This window comes from Lemur catta, chromosome 14 (assembly GCF_020740605.2).
Source record: "Lemur catta isolate mLemCat1 chromosome 14, mLemCat1.pri, whole genome shotgun sequence".
NCBI lineage: Eukaryota > Metazoa > Chordata > Mammalia > Primates > Lemuridae > Lemur > Lemur catta.
The window spans coordinates 29,733,022-29,747,933 of record NC_059141.1 but is presented as its reverse complement, the minus strand read 5'-3'; the positions used below and the strand labels follow the sequence as shown (position 1 = coordinate 29,747,933).

Genomic DNA, 14,912 nt, shown 5'->3' with positions numbered 1-14,912 from the left:
TATACTACTTGACTCTTTCATCCTCAGATAAAGACAAACGTATTTCCAATTCTGGTCCTTTCCATTCACACTTCACCCACCCTCCACAAGCAGGTTTCATCCCAGACCAATGAAATTACAGTCTCTGGGTGGGGTCCAGGCATGGGTACTTTCTATTTTGGTTCCCATGTTGCTTATATAGCTGGGATTGAGAATTACTGATAATCCAAAAGGAAGAACGGGGGGAAGGGGATAGAATAGGGAAGGAAGAAGGACTAATATTTGCTTGGTGGGTACTTCTCCAAATATGGTGATAGGAACACTACACACTTAACCTTATCATTTGTAAAGAGGGGCTGAAGTGTTCATTTAAAGTAAAAGACACGTAACTGGCCCCAAGGTCACCTGGCAAGGAAGTGATGGACTCAGGATTTAAACTCAGATCTGTCTGCCTCCCCACCCCAAAGTTCCATTATTTCTACTATATTAGGCTGGGGGAAAAAACCCAAACTTTAGTCAGATCACAAACGTGTATGTGTGTGGAGGGTAACAGAAGGCAAAGTTTTGCCTACTTAAGTTTACCTAGGGACCCTTTGCACCTTCTACATTCAAGTTTCAAACTCCCATTCTGCATGTACTAGAGGCCTGAGTGAAAGTGTGGTTAAAATTCCGGCTGCTAACAAGAGGGACTCTGTTCTAAAACAAAAGCTGATCACTTTTGGAAGTACACTGATTCCCCACTATCAATAAAGTTTTATTTATTTAATTGTTATAAAAGAGTTAAAAGAAACCTGAGTGATCTTTTCAGAATAAGCAAAAGCATAAAAATCACACTGGTTGGCAGAATAATTTGTGTGCCTAAACTTTGTATGGCTATTTGCTGGCTGTTTGACACCAGCAAGTTGCTTTACCTTTGTTAGAAAATGAAAATACTGCCATGTTTTAAACAGGGTTGTAGTAAAAATGAAATGAAGAAACATCATTCTCAATTTTTTTTTCCAAAGTATCACAATGGCAGAAGAAAATGAACCATGGAGCATTCTTAAAACTTGTAGAAATCTGGAAAGCCCTGTGAAGTCTCCAGCTTTACCTTAAAAACTGCATTTTAGTTTCACACACTGCTCCATCACTTGGCCCTGTTTTTTTTAGATAAGAGAATAATCCTCGGGCAAAATTGGTGCTCAAGAAAAGTGGGTTTTGATCATGTCCTGGCAAACCGTACTAAACACTACAAAAGTACAGAGGTCTGTGAAAGCACTTTGTAAACTGTTACTTGCTAGATTTATACATGTTATTACCATCTTCCATGAGAAACAGTTGAAGCAAATCTTGGAGGAAAAAATTAAGGTGGATTGGATATTCTCTAAGACTGTTACACAGTGCTTTTCACAGTCTCACTGAGATATCTCTCTCCCTTCTTTTGGTCTCTCACACTGAGTGCCTACTCCATGGGCCAGGCATCACATTTGAAGCTGGGGACAAGCTGTGAATAAAGGCTAGGCTGTTGAAACATACATATTAAAGAGAAACACCAACATTAGATAATTATAAGTGTAGTGAGTGCTATAAATGGGAAGTCCAGTTGCTACTGTCTACACAAGTGGAAATGACAAAAACACGGAAGTCCACAGGGAAAAATAAGTAACTTATCAGTTTTCTGCATCTTTATTATTGCGTTGGAACCACCCAATATCGTCATTTTAGATATATTCACAAACAAGGAACTTGTACAGAATAAAGTTAGTCAAGAATATTTCAGACTTCACTTATTTACAATGTTCAATATCAGGCCATACAGACCAGGTTTACTATTCTATTTTTCAGGAAAAGAAAATATAGTAAGCATTCAGAGCTTAATAGTCAATATTATTTAAATTAAAACAAGGTGACAAGTGATAATAGAAAAACTGTTTCCCAAAGACAATGAATTTGTGTGCTTGTGTTAGAGTAGTTCAAAAATAATATAACCACTCTTAACAAAATTTAAGTATTTAAAGCAAAAGATACCACCCTCAACTCGGAGGCAGGAGGTTCTGCTCCTGGCTCCATCACATCACCCTGTCCGATTCATATAGCCTTTTGAACCTCAGCTTTCTCATCTGTAAAATGACAAGGTCAAAACAAAACAACAGCATCTTAGGTCCATCACCACATTCATGTGCACAACATCCAGGTATAATGGTTTGAAACCAGTACTTTAAAATCATAGAATACTATATACCCCCCAAATTACCATTTTTCACTTTTAAATTAGCCATCATTTACAATGTATTCAGATCATAAGTGTATGCTAGTTTACTTCTAAATCTGTTTAGATAAAACAGAAGCACTAGCTCGCTGTGGTGACTCACACTTATAATCCCAGTACTTTGGCAGGCTAAGGTAGGAGGATCGCTTGAGGCCAGGAGTTCAAGACCAGCCTGGGCAACACAGCAAGACCCCCATCTCTACAAAAAGATTTAAAAATAAGCTGGGCGTGGTGGCACACGCCTTTAGTCCTGGCTACTGGAGTGGCTGAGGCAAAAGGATTGCTTGAGTTTAGGAGTTTGAGGTTCCAGGGAACTATGATGAGGCCTCTGCACTCTACCCTGAGCAACAGAACGAGGCCTTGTCTCAAAAAATTAAAAGAACAAACAAACAAACAAAAAAACCCAGAAACACTGAATCTTGTCTTCAGAAAGTTCAAAATTCTCAAAAAAAATATCTTTAATCTAAGAATCTGAAAATAATTCCTTCACTACCTTATTACATTGCTAAGAAATTATTTAGTTATATCCACTCACAGTGCAGAAAGAACAATGTGTTCTTCAAATTCTGGAAAATTCCATTTGGAATTCTAGCAAAGCTGGCACTATTTCCATTCTGGCATCATGTGCTCAGCTCCCTCTCTGCCACTTCCTCTTAGCAGAGCTTCTCCCCAGGGAGTTCACTCCCAGCAGAGCATGAAAGGGAGGGGGAAGAGGAGACTCTGCAGCCACACAGAACACAAATGTTCATACCAGTACCCTTTCACATTTCCTCTTTTGATTCAACAAATGCCCTAGCATTTTAAATAATATTGAACCTCTGTTTCATGACAAAGCTACTATCTAAAAAATAAAAAAAGTCACTCACTGGCAGTATCTTCTCTGAGTAAGATTTTGCCCCCATTTCCCAAATGTGGCAGTAATAATACCTGATTTGTACAGGTACCTTACTTCAACTGAACCTCACAAAAACAACTAGGTAGTCAGAGTATAATAACTGCCTACTTGTAGGTTTTTAAACTAAGGTTTAAGCTGGGTGTGGTGGCTCACGCCTGTAATCCTAGTACTCTGGGAGGCTGAGGCAGGAGGATTGCCTGAGATAAGGAGTTCAAGACCAGCCTGAGCAAGAGTGAGACCCTGTCTCTACTGAAAATAGAAAAAATTAGCCAGGCATGGTGGTACATGCCTGTAGTCCCAGCTACTTGGAGCAGGAGAATCCCTTTAGCCTGTGAGTTTGAGGTTGCGGTGAGCTACGATGATGCCATTGCATTCTACCCAAGGTGACAGAGTTAAGACTCTGATTCAAAAAAAAAAAAAAGGTAAATTGAATCTCACTTCCCCCACTTTAAAAAATAAAAAAAATAACATAAACTGAGGTTTAAGGATTTAGAAACTTGCTTCACCAAATGCTATCCTTATCACATGACTCTTCCAAGATCTAAGCCCTCTCTTTTGTCCTCTGAAAAAAGACAATATTACATTCCCTTCTTAAAGCTGTTGTATTATCTGTCACTATAAATTAGTTTACATTCTCTAGAATTTCATATTAATGGAAATTTCTAATATGTACTTTTCGTCTAGCTTTTTAACTTAGCATAATTTTGAAAGAGTCACTTACGCTGTTGCATGTATTAACAGTTCGTTCCTTATTATTGCTGAGTAGTATTCCCATTGCATAGATATATCACAATTTGTTTATCCATTCTCCACTTGAGGGACATTTGATTATTTACAGTTTTGAGCTACTATGAATAAGGCTGCTTTGAATATTCACATACATGTCTTTATATAGACACATGTTTTCATTTTTTCTCATGGGCAGATTCCTAGGAGAACTCCTGAATCATATGGTAGGTACATGTTTAACTTTTTAAGAAACTGACAAACTGTTTTCCAAAGTGGTTGTGAGACAGTATAGTGACAGGACTTGGGCCTCACTTCTGACCAAGGAAGGCAACATGGGGCAGGCATGACCCAGCCTAATTAACTATAGAAGAGAAAAAAAACAAATGACCTCCTAGCCGCTGGAATTCAGCCCATACCCATATATGGAGGGGGCCAAAACTGTCTGTTTCTGAGGCTGGGTGAGGTGGCTCACTCCTATAATCCTGGCACTCTGGGAGGCCGAGGAAGGAGGATTGCTTGAGCTCAGGTGTCCGAGGGCAGCCTGAGCAAGAGTGAGACCCTGTTTCAAAAAAACAAACAAACAAAAAAACCCACAAATTGTTTCTTGAGTAATGTCTTCCAGGATCACTGAAGCAAGATGCTGACACCAGCTGATAAGGAAGCCGGCTGCAAAGAAACCAGGCCTATCTGAACCTAACCACCTCAAGCCAGAAAAGACCCCATACTGACCCTGACTTTTCCCTCATTGTAATCTCATTTTAATGCCAAAAATCACCCCCAGGAGTGGAGATTTAAGATGTTAATGATACAGGTGATACATGAAGAAGCATGATTACCATGACCACCAAGTACGCAACTGCCAACAGAAACCCACCTCTACATGTGAGGACTTCAAAGCTGACACCTACTTCTCTCTTTATAACCCCAGAAAAGTTCCCCAGCCCTTTGTTCAGGGAGCCAGTCTGGTTGCCCTCTTAATCAGCACTGCTTCCCTTTTTGTTCAAACAAGAAGCCCCAGTAAAGCCTTGCCAGCCTAAATCTTTCTGGTCTCGTGCCAATTTCTACTGACTCAGGGACCAAGAACTGGAAGTACAATATCAGCTGTACCATTTTACATTCTGAACAGCAGTGTAAGGCAATTTTTAAAGTGAGAACAGCACAAGATATATAACAATTGAGAAAGGGCTGTAGGCCCCAAAGAAGGTGCATGTTCCAAAGTCAAGTGATAGGTAGGAAGTATCTTACTTATTCAGAGAAAAAGATTCACATAAAAACAGATGAGACTGTACCCCAATAAACTATTCTAGCCTATGAGATAACTTATAGGTATGCTGCCTTAAAGTCCATTAGGAAAACACCTATCTAAATAGAACCAGTATAAGAGAAACTCTTATTTTGGAAAGTAACAAGCAAAGAAAGGAAGATTTTAAAAAGGCAACAATAAACCTGATGCAATCACAACAGCAGCTCACATTAGCATTATCTACAAGTCAGGCTCTACGCTAAGCTTTACAAGATTCATATATAGCCCCATTAGTGATCATTATTTGCATTTTACAGGTGAAGAAATGAGAGGCAAACAAGAGTTAAGAATGTGGCCCTAAGGTCATACAGTTTGTAAAGGATGGAAATCATATCTGCCTGTCTCTAGACAGTGCTTTTATACTTATGCTAATTCATTGCTGCATCTTCAGGTTTTACAGACCTTCCAGCTTGCTTGAAAGATACTTTCCCTGGAGCTGAATGATACTACCCCTTCAGCCACACTACTGCCTGTGTTTTCAGTTTGATACTCAACAAGAAACTTTCTGATATTTATCTGTTTTCCCAAGCCCATTTTCTACTTGGAAAAAGAGGAGTTGAGCAGTCAAATGGAATAAAGTGGATATACTTGGCAGTGATATTTCAGAGTAAATTGAGACCACCAAGCATTCTGGTTTTGAACATTAATTTGACCACAAATTTGGTTTACTTGACCCATCAATGGAGGCTCCAATATCCTTTTCTAAGGATCAACATGATGGAGAAAAAAATCACCAAGTCAAGCATTAATCCTATACAAGCTCACAACTGCTAAACCAACTCTACATCTAGAATGTAAAAAACAAACCCAAAACAAAACACATGCTACTATTAGTGTTAGAAAAATCTGGCTGGCAAAAAATAAGTATGTGAGGCAATAGATATATTCATTAGCTTAATTAATCATTCCAAATGTGAACACATATCAAAACATCACATTGTACCCCACAAATATATACAATTATTACCTGTCAATTAAAAATAAAATTTAAGAAAAATTTTTTAAAAAAGAAAAATCTAGCTAATAGAACTACTACCACCATATGTAGCTAGAAACACTCTCACCAAACTGCCAGAAAACAGGAAAAATAAAAATATATTACTAGTGTTTTTGGTTTAAAGGTAAAAAAAAAGATGAAGTATAGTGAGCAGAATTATTTAAAAGTGAAGAAAAATATATTACCTGTTTAAGTGTAAGGGGAACATTGTTTCAGAACTTTATTTTGGAGACACCGTACAAGTGGTAGGTCTTACTTGTGAATTAGAGTTTCTTCCCCCCACCTCCTCTTCTATATTCTACAATACTTGAGGACCTAATATTTTTGGGAGATGCCAAAACTTCAATCAAAACTTAGATTGTCTCTTAGGTTCCTCCCCAAAAGGTGGCCTACTAATTCTTACTGGATCCATTGTTTTGAACAGGAAAAATCAGCAAACACTTTGGCTTTACACAAACCTCACCAGTCTTTCCACACCCTCAATGTCTTTTGGTTTACTGGTAACTCCTATTTGTTTTCTGTAGTTGGTATCCTATTCCCCTCTTCCAAGCCATTTTCTGTCTTCTAAATGACAATGCAGTGGTGATTCTCAGAGGAAAGTATAACTGGAAAGCATATACTAGGAACACCAAAAAAAAAAAAAAAAAAGGGAAATTGGCCCATTCAAAGCTGGAAAGAAATACTGAGAAGTGAGAAAGCTTACCATGACACCTCCGTCTTTCCCACCAAGTTAGAAGAGCTGAGAACATAGTAACTTCAGGAGAGAATCAGGTTTTGGTGAGGTCAAAGAAGTAAGAGAAGGATGGAAAATTTTTTCAAAGATACAGCAAATGGCAGCTTTATGTAGAGAGTTAGGAAGCATGGATTTTACATAGCAAAAAAGGGTAAGAAAGAAGGAACTACAACTGACTCATATTTCCTTTTTTAAAAAAATTACTATCTCAATTCACTTTAATTTTCTTAGCTAATCCTTCCTCTTCTGAAAATATAGCTCAACTTTAACCTAGTCCATTCCAGACGAGATCGGGCGTGTTCAGGGTGGTATGGCCCCTTAGTCCATTCCAATAATTACAAATTCTAAATAAAGTTTCAGTGATTTGTTACTGCATCTAAATTATTCCTATATGAAAGCAGAGAGAAAGGAAGGGCAGACCAGTCACAGGACAATAACTGTTGAGCCAACAAATGGCAGGCATAAAAAGGAAGACAAAAAATACATAGGTATATCTGTGCATGTACTACACATATAAGTCACCAGATGGATTGGGCTCAACTACACAAAATGGAAAAAAAGGCTCATATTAGCAAGTGTGTCAAAGCCTGCAGGTCCCACAAGTACCTATCAAAGAGGATATCTGTGTTCTGGTGGTCCCAAATTAGAGTCAACTTTGAAAGAAAACTGATGGTAAGTAATGTAAATGTCAAACTCTGGTTGTTTGTATGGTTTATTTTGAGGAGTCAATAGGGTTCTTCAACCCTGGGCAGCACCCACATAGCCATTTGAAGACTGATACTCTGATAATCTGCCATCATGTTGCAAACTATGTATAGCTCATTAACACTTGATATAGATCAGCACAATGACCCTTTCGGTACTTTTAAAAATATTACGGAAATCAGAGAATCTTCACGTTGAAAGCAATCATTAAGATTACCTAATCAGTCCCCTTGTCTCACAGATAAAGAAATTGAGGCTAAAAGGGGAATTTAAGCAACATGCACAAAGTGGAAAGAACATAAGGATATATCTTATTTAAAAGCAGAGAATTAAACAGAATCAAAACTTTTTAAAAAGAAAAATATCTTATTAGCTTCCTTTTTGCACAGAAAATCACAAATTATATCTCCTCCCTCTTGCAGAAAGGATTCACATCGTGTCAAATTAGGTCTTCTCAAATACACACTCGTTCCTTCAATCAGACACACTACCACACCATTCTGTTCTTTTACCTTCAACTTGAAATCCCATCATTTAACTGAAGTCTTTTCAAAATTAATTGTTGCTGAAGATCAGCAAGTTAAGCATGTTTATTTTATCTTTATTGAGACAGAGTCTCGCTCTGATTGCCTGGGTTAAAGTGCAGTGGTGTCATCACAGCTTATTGCAACCTCCAACTCCTGGGCTCAAGTCATCCTCCTGCCCCAGCCTCCCAAGAAGCTGGGACTACAGCCATGTGCCATCATACCTGGCTAATTCTTTTATTTTTCATAGAGACAGGGTCTCATTGTTGCCCAGGCTGGTCTTGAACTCCTGGGCTCAAGTGATCCTTCTGACTTGGCCTCCCAACGTGCTAGGATTACAGGTGTGAACCACCACACCCAGCCACGTGTTTATTAATTCCCATCCCACTAGAAAAAAAATCAGAGGTAGCATAATCTAAATGTATAGTGATCTTTCTTTTAGAAATTAGAGGTAGATACTTGGAAATTTTTATTATCTCCAAGACGGTCAAAGGAGGGATACTAGCTATCTGGAAAAAATATGCACGGAGTGGCTTAGCATCATCAAGCACTGCCAGTGGTTCTCAGCAGTGCTCTTTGGTAGATAGGCTGCAAGTTGGAACCAAGGAAATATGGAACATATATTTTAGAGATAACCTAAAATCTATCCTAAGGCACTCCAATGGCATTTTAACATACTTACTCAAGCAAGAGGGAAATTAATATAACATGGTGCACAACCCTAGATTGACCCAGCATGTCTCCTATGTGTATCAACAGTTAGTTTGTATTATCTAGCAGTATGAGAGGACACAATCTGATATCACTCATTTGCTAGAGGAGAAAACTTAAATCTGGAGAGATTCAATAGGTCCTTCTGAAAACAGACAATTTCCATTTAGAGACTTATTCTGCAAAGCTATTCGATCCATAGACACTAGGAGGGAGAGTTGATACCAGCCAGGTATTTCTTCCAGTGTTAATTAATACAATGACTTTTTGGTTAATAAGTTTCTGATGCTTAAAAACTTGATCCAACAATGATAGTGACAAAACTGTTTCTAACCTGCAAAGCTGTTGACACCTATATCATGCAAATTCCACTAATGGGAGACCCCTGTATGTCCAGCTTGAAACACCTGTTAGCCATCGGCCACAATGAGAAAATTCTGAGTTATGTATAAATAAGCTGATTTATTCATTACATTCTCTACCCCATTCCACCTCTCTCTTCACCTCCCTCCTATGTTCCCCCATCCCAACAGTATAGAGCAGGGGCTGGCAAACATTTTCTGGAAAGAGCCAGACAGCAAATAGTTTAAATTTTGTGGGCTCTGCCTTTGTAGCAAAAAAGTAGCCTTAGACAATCCATAAATGAATAGGTGTGGCTATGTTCCAATAAAACTTTATTTACAAAAACAGTTGGTAGGCCAGATGTAGCCTGCAGAGCTGGGTCACCCTGCCGCTCACCTCCTACTGTACGGCCTGGTTCCTAACAGGCCACAGACTAGCAGTTGGGGACTGCAGACATATAGGACTTGTTACTACAGACTTCTGGGCTCCATCCTTAAAGCTTCTGATTCAGTAGGCCTACAGTGGTGCCTGAGATTTTGCATTTTTAATAAGTTCCCAAATGATGCTGATGCTGCTGGTTCAGGGACCACATTCTGAGAAGCACTGGTATAGAATAACAGACTTTACTAAGTTCAGCGGAAGAATGAAATGAATGAACAATTAAGAAAGTAGAAACCACATGCTGCAAACTTGACTGCTAATTTTATAGAATATTTCATATGAAACTTACTGTTAAGTGCCATAATATTATCTGTTCCTGGATGATGGAAATTTATTCCCATGCGTCCTAAAAAAATAAAATAATTTTATTTTAAGCATAAAGAATGCTAAATGTAATCATTTCAAATATATCTTAAAATATGAACATTACAAAAAGCGACAACAGATTAATCTATAACAATGCTTTCAAAGGCCAAAGCAGTTATAACAGTATTTAAATCAAGTCACAAAACATACACATGAAAAGTCTTAAAACAAAGCCACAGTCTCAACAACAAATAAATAAAACAAAACAAAAAAGAAGCTTCCATTATAATAGCCTGAAATCATTTAACACATCTCCCACATTCCAATTTAAACATGCCAACTCCCTGGATTAAGCATTTTATTTAAACAACCATTCATACTGCCCCTTCTAATTCAAGCAGCAAAAAAATAAATTCAAAGAAGTACATAAACTTGAAGCTTAAAGAGAATAAAAAGATAGCGGTTTCATAGTGGCTCAAAAATGCAACATAATTATCAGAAAGAAGATGGTAAAATCTGTATAACAAACATAGTAGGAAAAAAATGACTGCCCTAAAAATCTAGGGTTCTTGTGGCTGCCCCTACCACTAACTATTTACATGACCTTGGGCACCTCCAGACCTTCATCCTTAAGTCTATATAACAGGAGTTGCAAATTTTGGCCCACACTGGTTGCCTTCCTGTTTTCATACGCCTCTGAGCTAAGAATCATTTTTACATTTTTGAAGGGTTGTAAACCAAACCAAACCAAAAATAAAACAAAGACTAATACGCAACAGAGACCCCGTGGCCTGTAAAGCCTAAAATATTCTTTAGTCCTTCACAAAATTTGCCAACCCTTGGTCTGTAGGATGACAAGTCAGAATCAGATGCTTCAACTACTGGCCTCTAGGGTAAGAGTGGAAGATGCAGACATTTGGTATGTTTTTTCATTAATTATTTCGGATAGGAGGTGGATGTAGCAGAAGAAAAATTAGACAGAGAGAATCTTATATGAAAAAAAGTTGTACTTAGCTTTCCTAACCAATTCTTCAGCAAAATAATTTTTGAAACAATGCTTTTCTGTAAAGCTATTATCTATGAACTTGGCTCTGCAAAGTTTTCATGCCCAATTATGTCAAGGGTTATCAGGAAATTCTCTGAAAAAATTTGATTTTATTTCACTTCCATTGTTTAAATGTCAACACTTATTGTTGACCTTTCATATTTACTAGAAGCTACTTTGAGGGGAGAATGATACAGAGAAAGCTGGAGATAAGGTAAAAGTGATTGACTTTTACAACAAATACAGTTTTATATACCATTGCAAAATAGTCAGTCATCATTTGGTACTGAACTGCTATGGGGGACTTCAGGCAAACAGCATCATCAAGCTCTTTTGGACCAGAAGAAAAGCCATCATAGGGGCAAAACAGAGCATTTGCCTCAAATAAAAAGGGGGAATCATGAATTCCTAGAAAAATCAAGTTCTTGCCTACACAAGGCCATCCTAATTTCCTAAAGACCCTGAGGTCACAATAATTCATGAAAGGTCATTTTATATTAAGAGGTAGGGAAAAAACAAAACCCTCAAAAGTGTAATGTCACTTGTATCAGGGTGTGAGTGTCTGTATTTAAGAATAGGAAAATCATCAACAATTGATGAATTCTGATAAAACTGTTCTGATTTTATCATGAAGCATTATAGGGCTTTCAATAAAAATTTTTAATTTTTATTGTTTCAAACCTCCTTATTTGGAGAAAGATATTGCATCTCTCTCTAGTTTTATGGAGACTATTTTGCTAGCATTTATAATATAGTAAAATTCTCTTTCAGAATATATTGTTTTCTATAGAAAAACCATATTAGTAAAGAATCATCTAAATAATAGAATTGTCTATTTTATTTTTTATGTATTTCATAGACCTTTTCATATTTACTAGAAGCTAATTTTAGGAATTTCAAAAACTACTCCATTGTTTAAAGGCACATTTAATGTATCTATATATGTAATTGCTCTATGTGCCTTATATTTTTCTAGTTCCTAAGTCATTCTAGGGTCCCTGAAAATTATAGTATACTACACCATATGCAACAAGTGTTATCTCCTACCACCAGCTTGATCAGAACCTATTATAGGAAAATTTGTCACCAAAACAAGGCTTTGACTCAGTAGGGAGAATTTACATTCTGGTTTTAGTTAGCTATATCAATGTTCTTGCTTCCATTATTTACAGATAATCAAGACCTTACTTAGATTCATTACCACCAAATACTAACATCCATGAAAACTAGATGTGATTTACCCTAAACCAACTTTCATCATATTCTGGGATATTCAGATTTAACAGTAAATAGCAGGCCACTGGAAGTCAACCTAAAAGCCCATCAAGATTTCCAAATCACTGCCCATCAGAACTTTAGGAAATGGCATATACAGAGGATCTCTTCAATCCTTGACCAAGGAATATTCAGAAGGATGTGGTGCTTAAAAAACTAATGATATTCTGTAAACATTCCTAGAATAATAAAGGGCTATTAAGGAAATCAAGCAAGCCCAAATTTAGCTGATTCTCATTCAACTTCTTTTATTTCCTATATCTACAATAATTTATGGTAAAGAATTAACGTAGTTTACAATCACTATATCAAATAATAGTTTTTGTATGTTTGTGGAACTACTTATCTTCCCAAATGTAAAGGGAGGTAGTCCTTTCCTCCTCCACAAGTTAAACATGCCTACATGGATCCTTTTTGACCCTTTCCATGAGGTCTTAGAACTTTTCAGCTTAGAAAGATGAAACTGAAAGGAAACTTGGTAGTTTTCTAATTATCAGTCTCTGTCCTACAGTGATTACTTCTAATTTTTCTTAAGATGCAGCAAAACAAGTGCCTTAGGCAGTGTTTTGCAAATTGAAGACATCACTAATTGCTGAGAAGAAGAAAACTTTACCTTTCCTGGCATTCTCCCTAATTCTTTTGGCCTCTTTGACTCCAACAGATCTCTGGATGGAAGTCAGCAACAAAAGATTTTTATGAAACTCTGGGTCATCACTATAACCATCAAAATCAATTATCTAAATATAATCTAATTTTCCCCCAACTAAATGTAATTTTTTTTTTTTTCTTAAGTAAAATCAGTTACGGCTTTTTAAAGCTAGTTTGTCTCTTCAAAAATTAATGTTTGGGGGGGGAGGGGATGGAGGTATGACTACATGATGAGTGCCAGGCGCACTGTCTGGAGAATGAGAACGGACGCGCTTGGGACTCTGACTCGGGGGGATGGGCGGGACATGGACAATGTATATGACCTAAACTTATGTAGCCCCATGATGAGCTGAAATAAAAAAAAAAAAAATTAATGTTTAGATTATAAAATACAATATATTTTCACTGGAGAAAAATTAGACAATACAGAAAAATGATGAAAATAAGATCATCAAGGCCGGGCGCGGTGGCTCATGCCTGTAATTCTAGCCCTCTGGGAGGCCGAGGTGGGTGGATCACTCGAGGTCAGGAGTTCGAGACCAGCCTGAGCGAGACCCCGTCTCTACTAAAAATAGAAAGAAATTATCTGGACAACTAAAAATATATATAGAAAAAATTAGCCGGGCATGGTGGCGCATGCCTGTAGTCCCAGCTACTCGGGAGGCTGAGGCAGTAGGATCGCTTAAGCCCAGGAGTCTGAGGTTGCTGTGAGCTAGGCTGATGCCACGGCACTCACTCTAGCCCGGGCAACAAAGTGAGACTCTGTCTCAAAAAAGAAAAAAAAAAAAAGATCATCAAAGATAAGCACTATTAACATTCTGATTTAGGGACTTTGATCTAGTCTTCCAGTTTAGGGAGTATGAATGTATAAAAGTTTCTTTTCTAAAATTGAAATTATACTTTTTTATTTACTATATTGTATGTCTTAAGTTTTACAGTTTTTAAGGAATTTGGGAGAGAGAGAAAATATGTAACAGCAAAAGAAAAGCTGATTCCAAATTCAGATAAGGCCATTTATGTTTTTCTCCTTTTGTCCAACAAATACTACTACTACTGTTTAATCAGCTGTGAAAATAGGATCAAGTGTGTAACATCTGGTGATTTCTGTTAATGCAGTCTGGTGCTGCCAGTGTGACATTTTGTCACCTGTCTATGGTCTGCTATTTTTAAATTGTTCTTGTCAGCTAGCTATCTTATAAGTATAGTGTAAAATATAAGGTTTCAAAAACTGGAAGGCAAACTTGGTTTCACTAGGTTAAATGATGCAGTGGAAATCTGAGACTGTTCCACTTTCCCCACTGCACAGGGCCTGAAAAATGGGGGTAAGAGGGGATGGAGGGAGAGGTTGGAGAATAATGGGGTTACATATGGTTATTTGGACTGTAAAAATCATAGTCTCATAAGCTCAATTCCCATTCATATTTAAAAGGCTAATTATAAAAAAACTACCTGTTGTGATTCAAAGTTTCAAAATCCAACTAAATTCATACTTTTATGTGTCCAAAATATAAAGTGGAATTTTTATTAATCCATAATCAATTATGAAAGTCATCTCTTCACTTCTGCAATGTAATGAGATAGGGCACAACTGCTGTAGCTTCCTCTAATCACTCCCTTTGCTCTAAAAAATACTTCAGAGAGCTTCACATAACAAAATGTTAGTTCTGTGTTCAGAAAGAATTTTTACTTATAAAATGCATATTCTATTGGATTTTATTTCCTACCAACTTTCTCTATAAAGTTGGAGATACATTCTTTTAAAAAAAGGTTTTAAAATATGTAATAATATGATATGTAAAGATATAGTAAAATGTTTTTTTAAATCTCTTTTAAGGAAATAATAAAATTTTGGTACTACAATATTCTTAATATGTTCCAAATAAGCAATAAGCAAAAGCTAGGAACTTAAATCTAGGTCAAATGGTAGTTTCTTCACATACTAGTAGTAGATAATTATGAGCAAGTTATTAAATCCTTTGTCCCTCTGTTTCCTCATTTAAAGCTGTACTCAAGAAAAATTAAATCAAAATT

The 14,912-nt window shown here is 37.0% G+C and overlaps 1 protein-coding gene across 1 annotated transcript in view; it reads right to left on the bottom strand.

The window, feature by feature from the left end:
* Positions 1–14,912, bottom strand: part of CPEB3 (cytoplasmic polyadenylation element binding protein 3) — a 185,768-nt gene that overhangs the window by 95,683 nt on the left and 75,173 nt on the right. Inside the window, exon 4 of the mRNA XM_045567810.1 lies at positions 9,897–9,953. Coding sequence (XP_045423766.1) covers positions 9,897–9,953 — 57 coding nt within the window. The remainder of the gene's footprint in view (positions 1–9,896; positions 9,954–14,912) is intronic.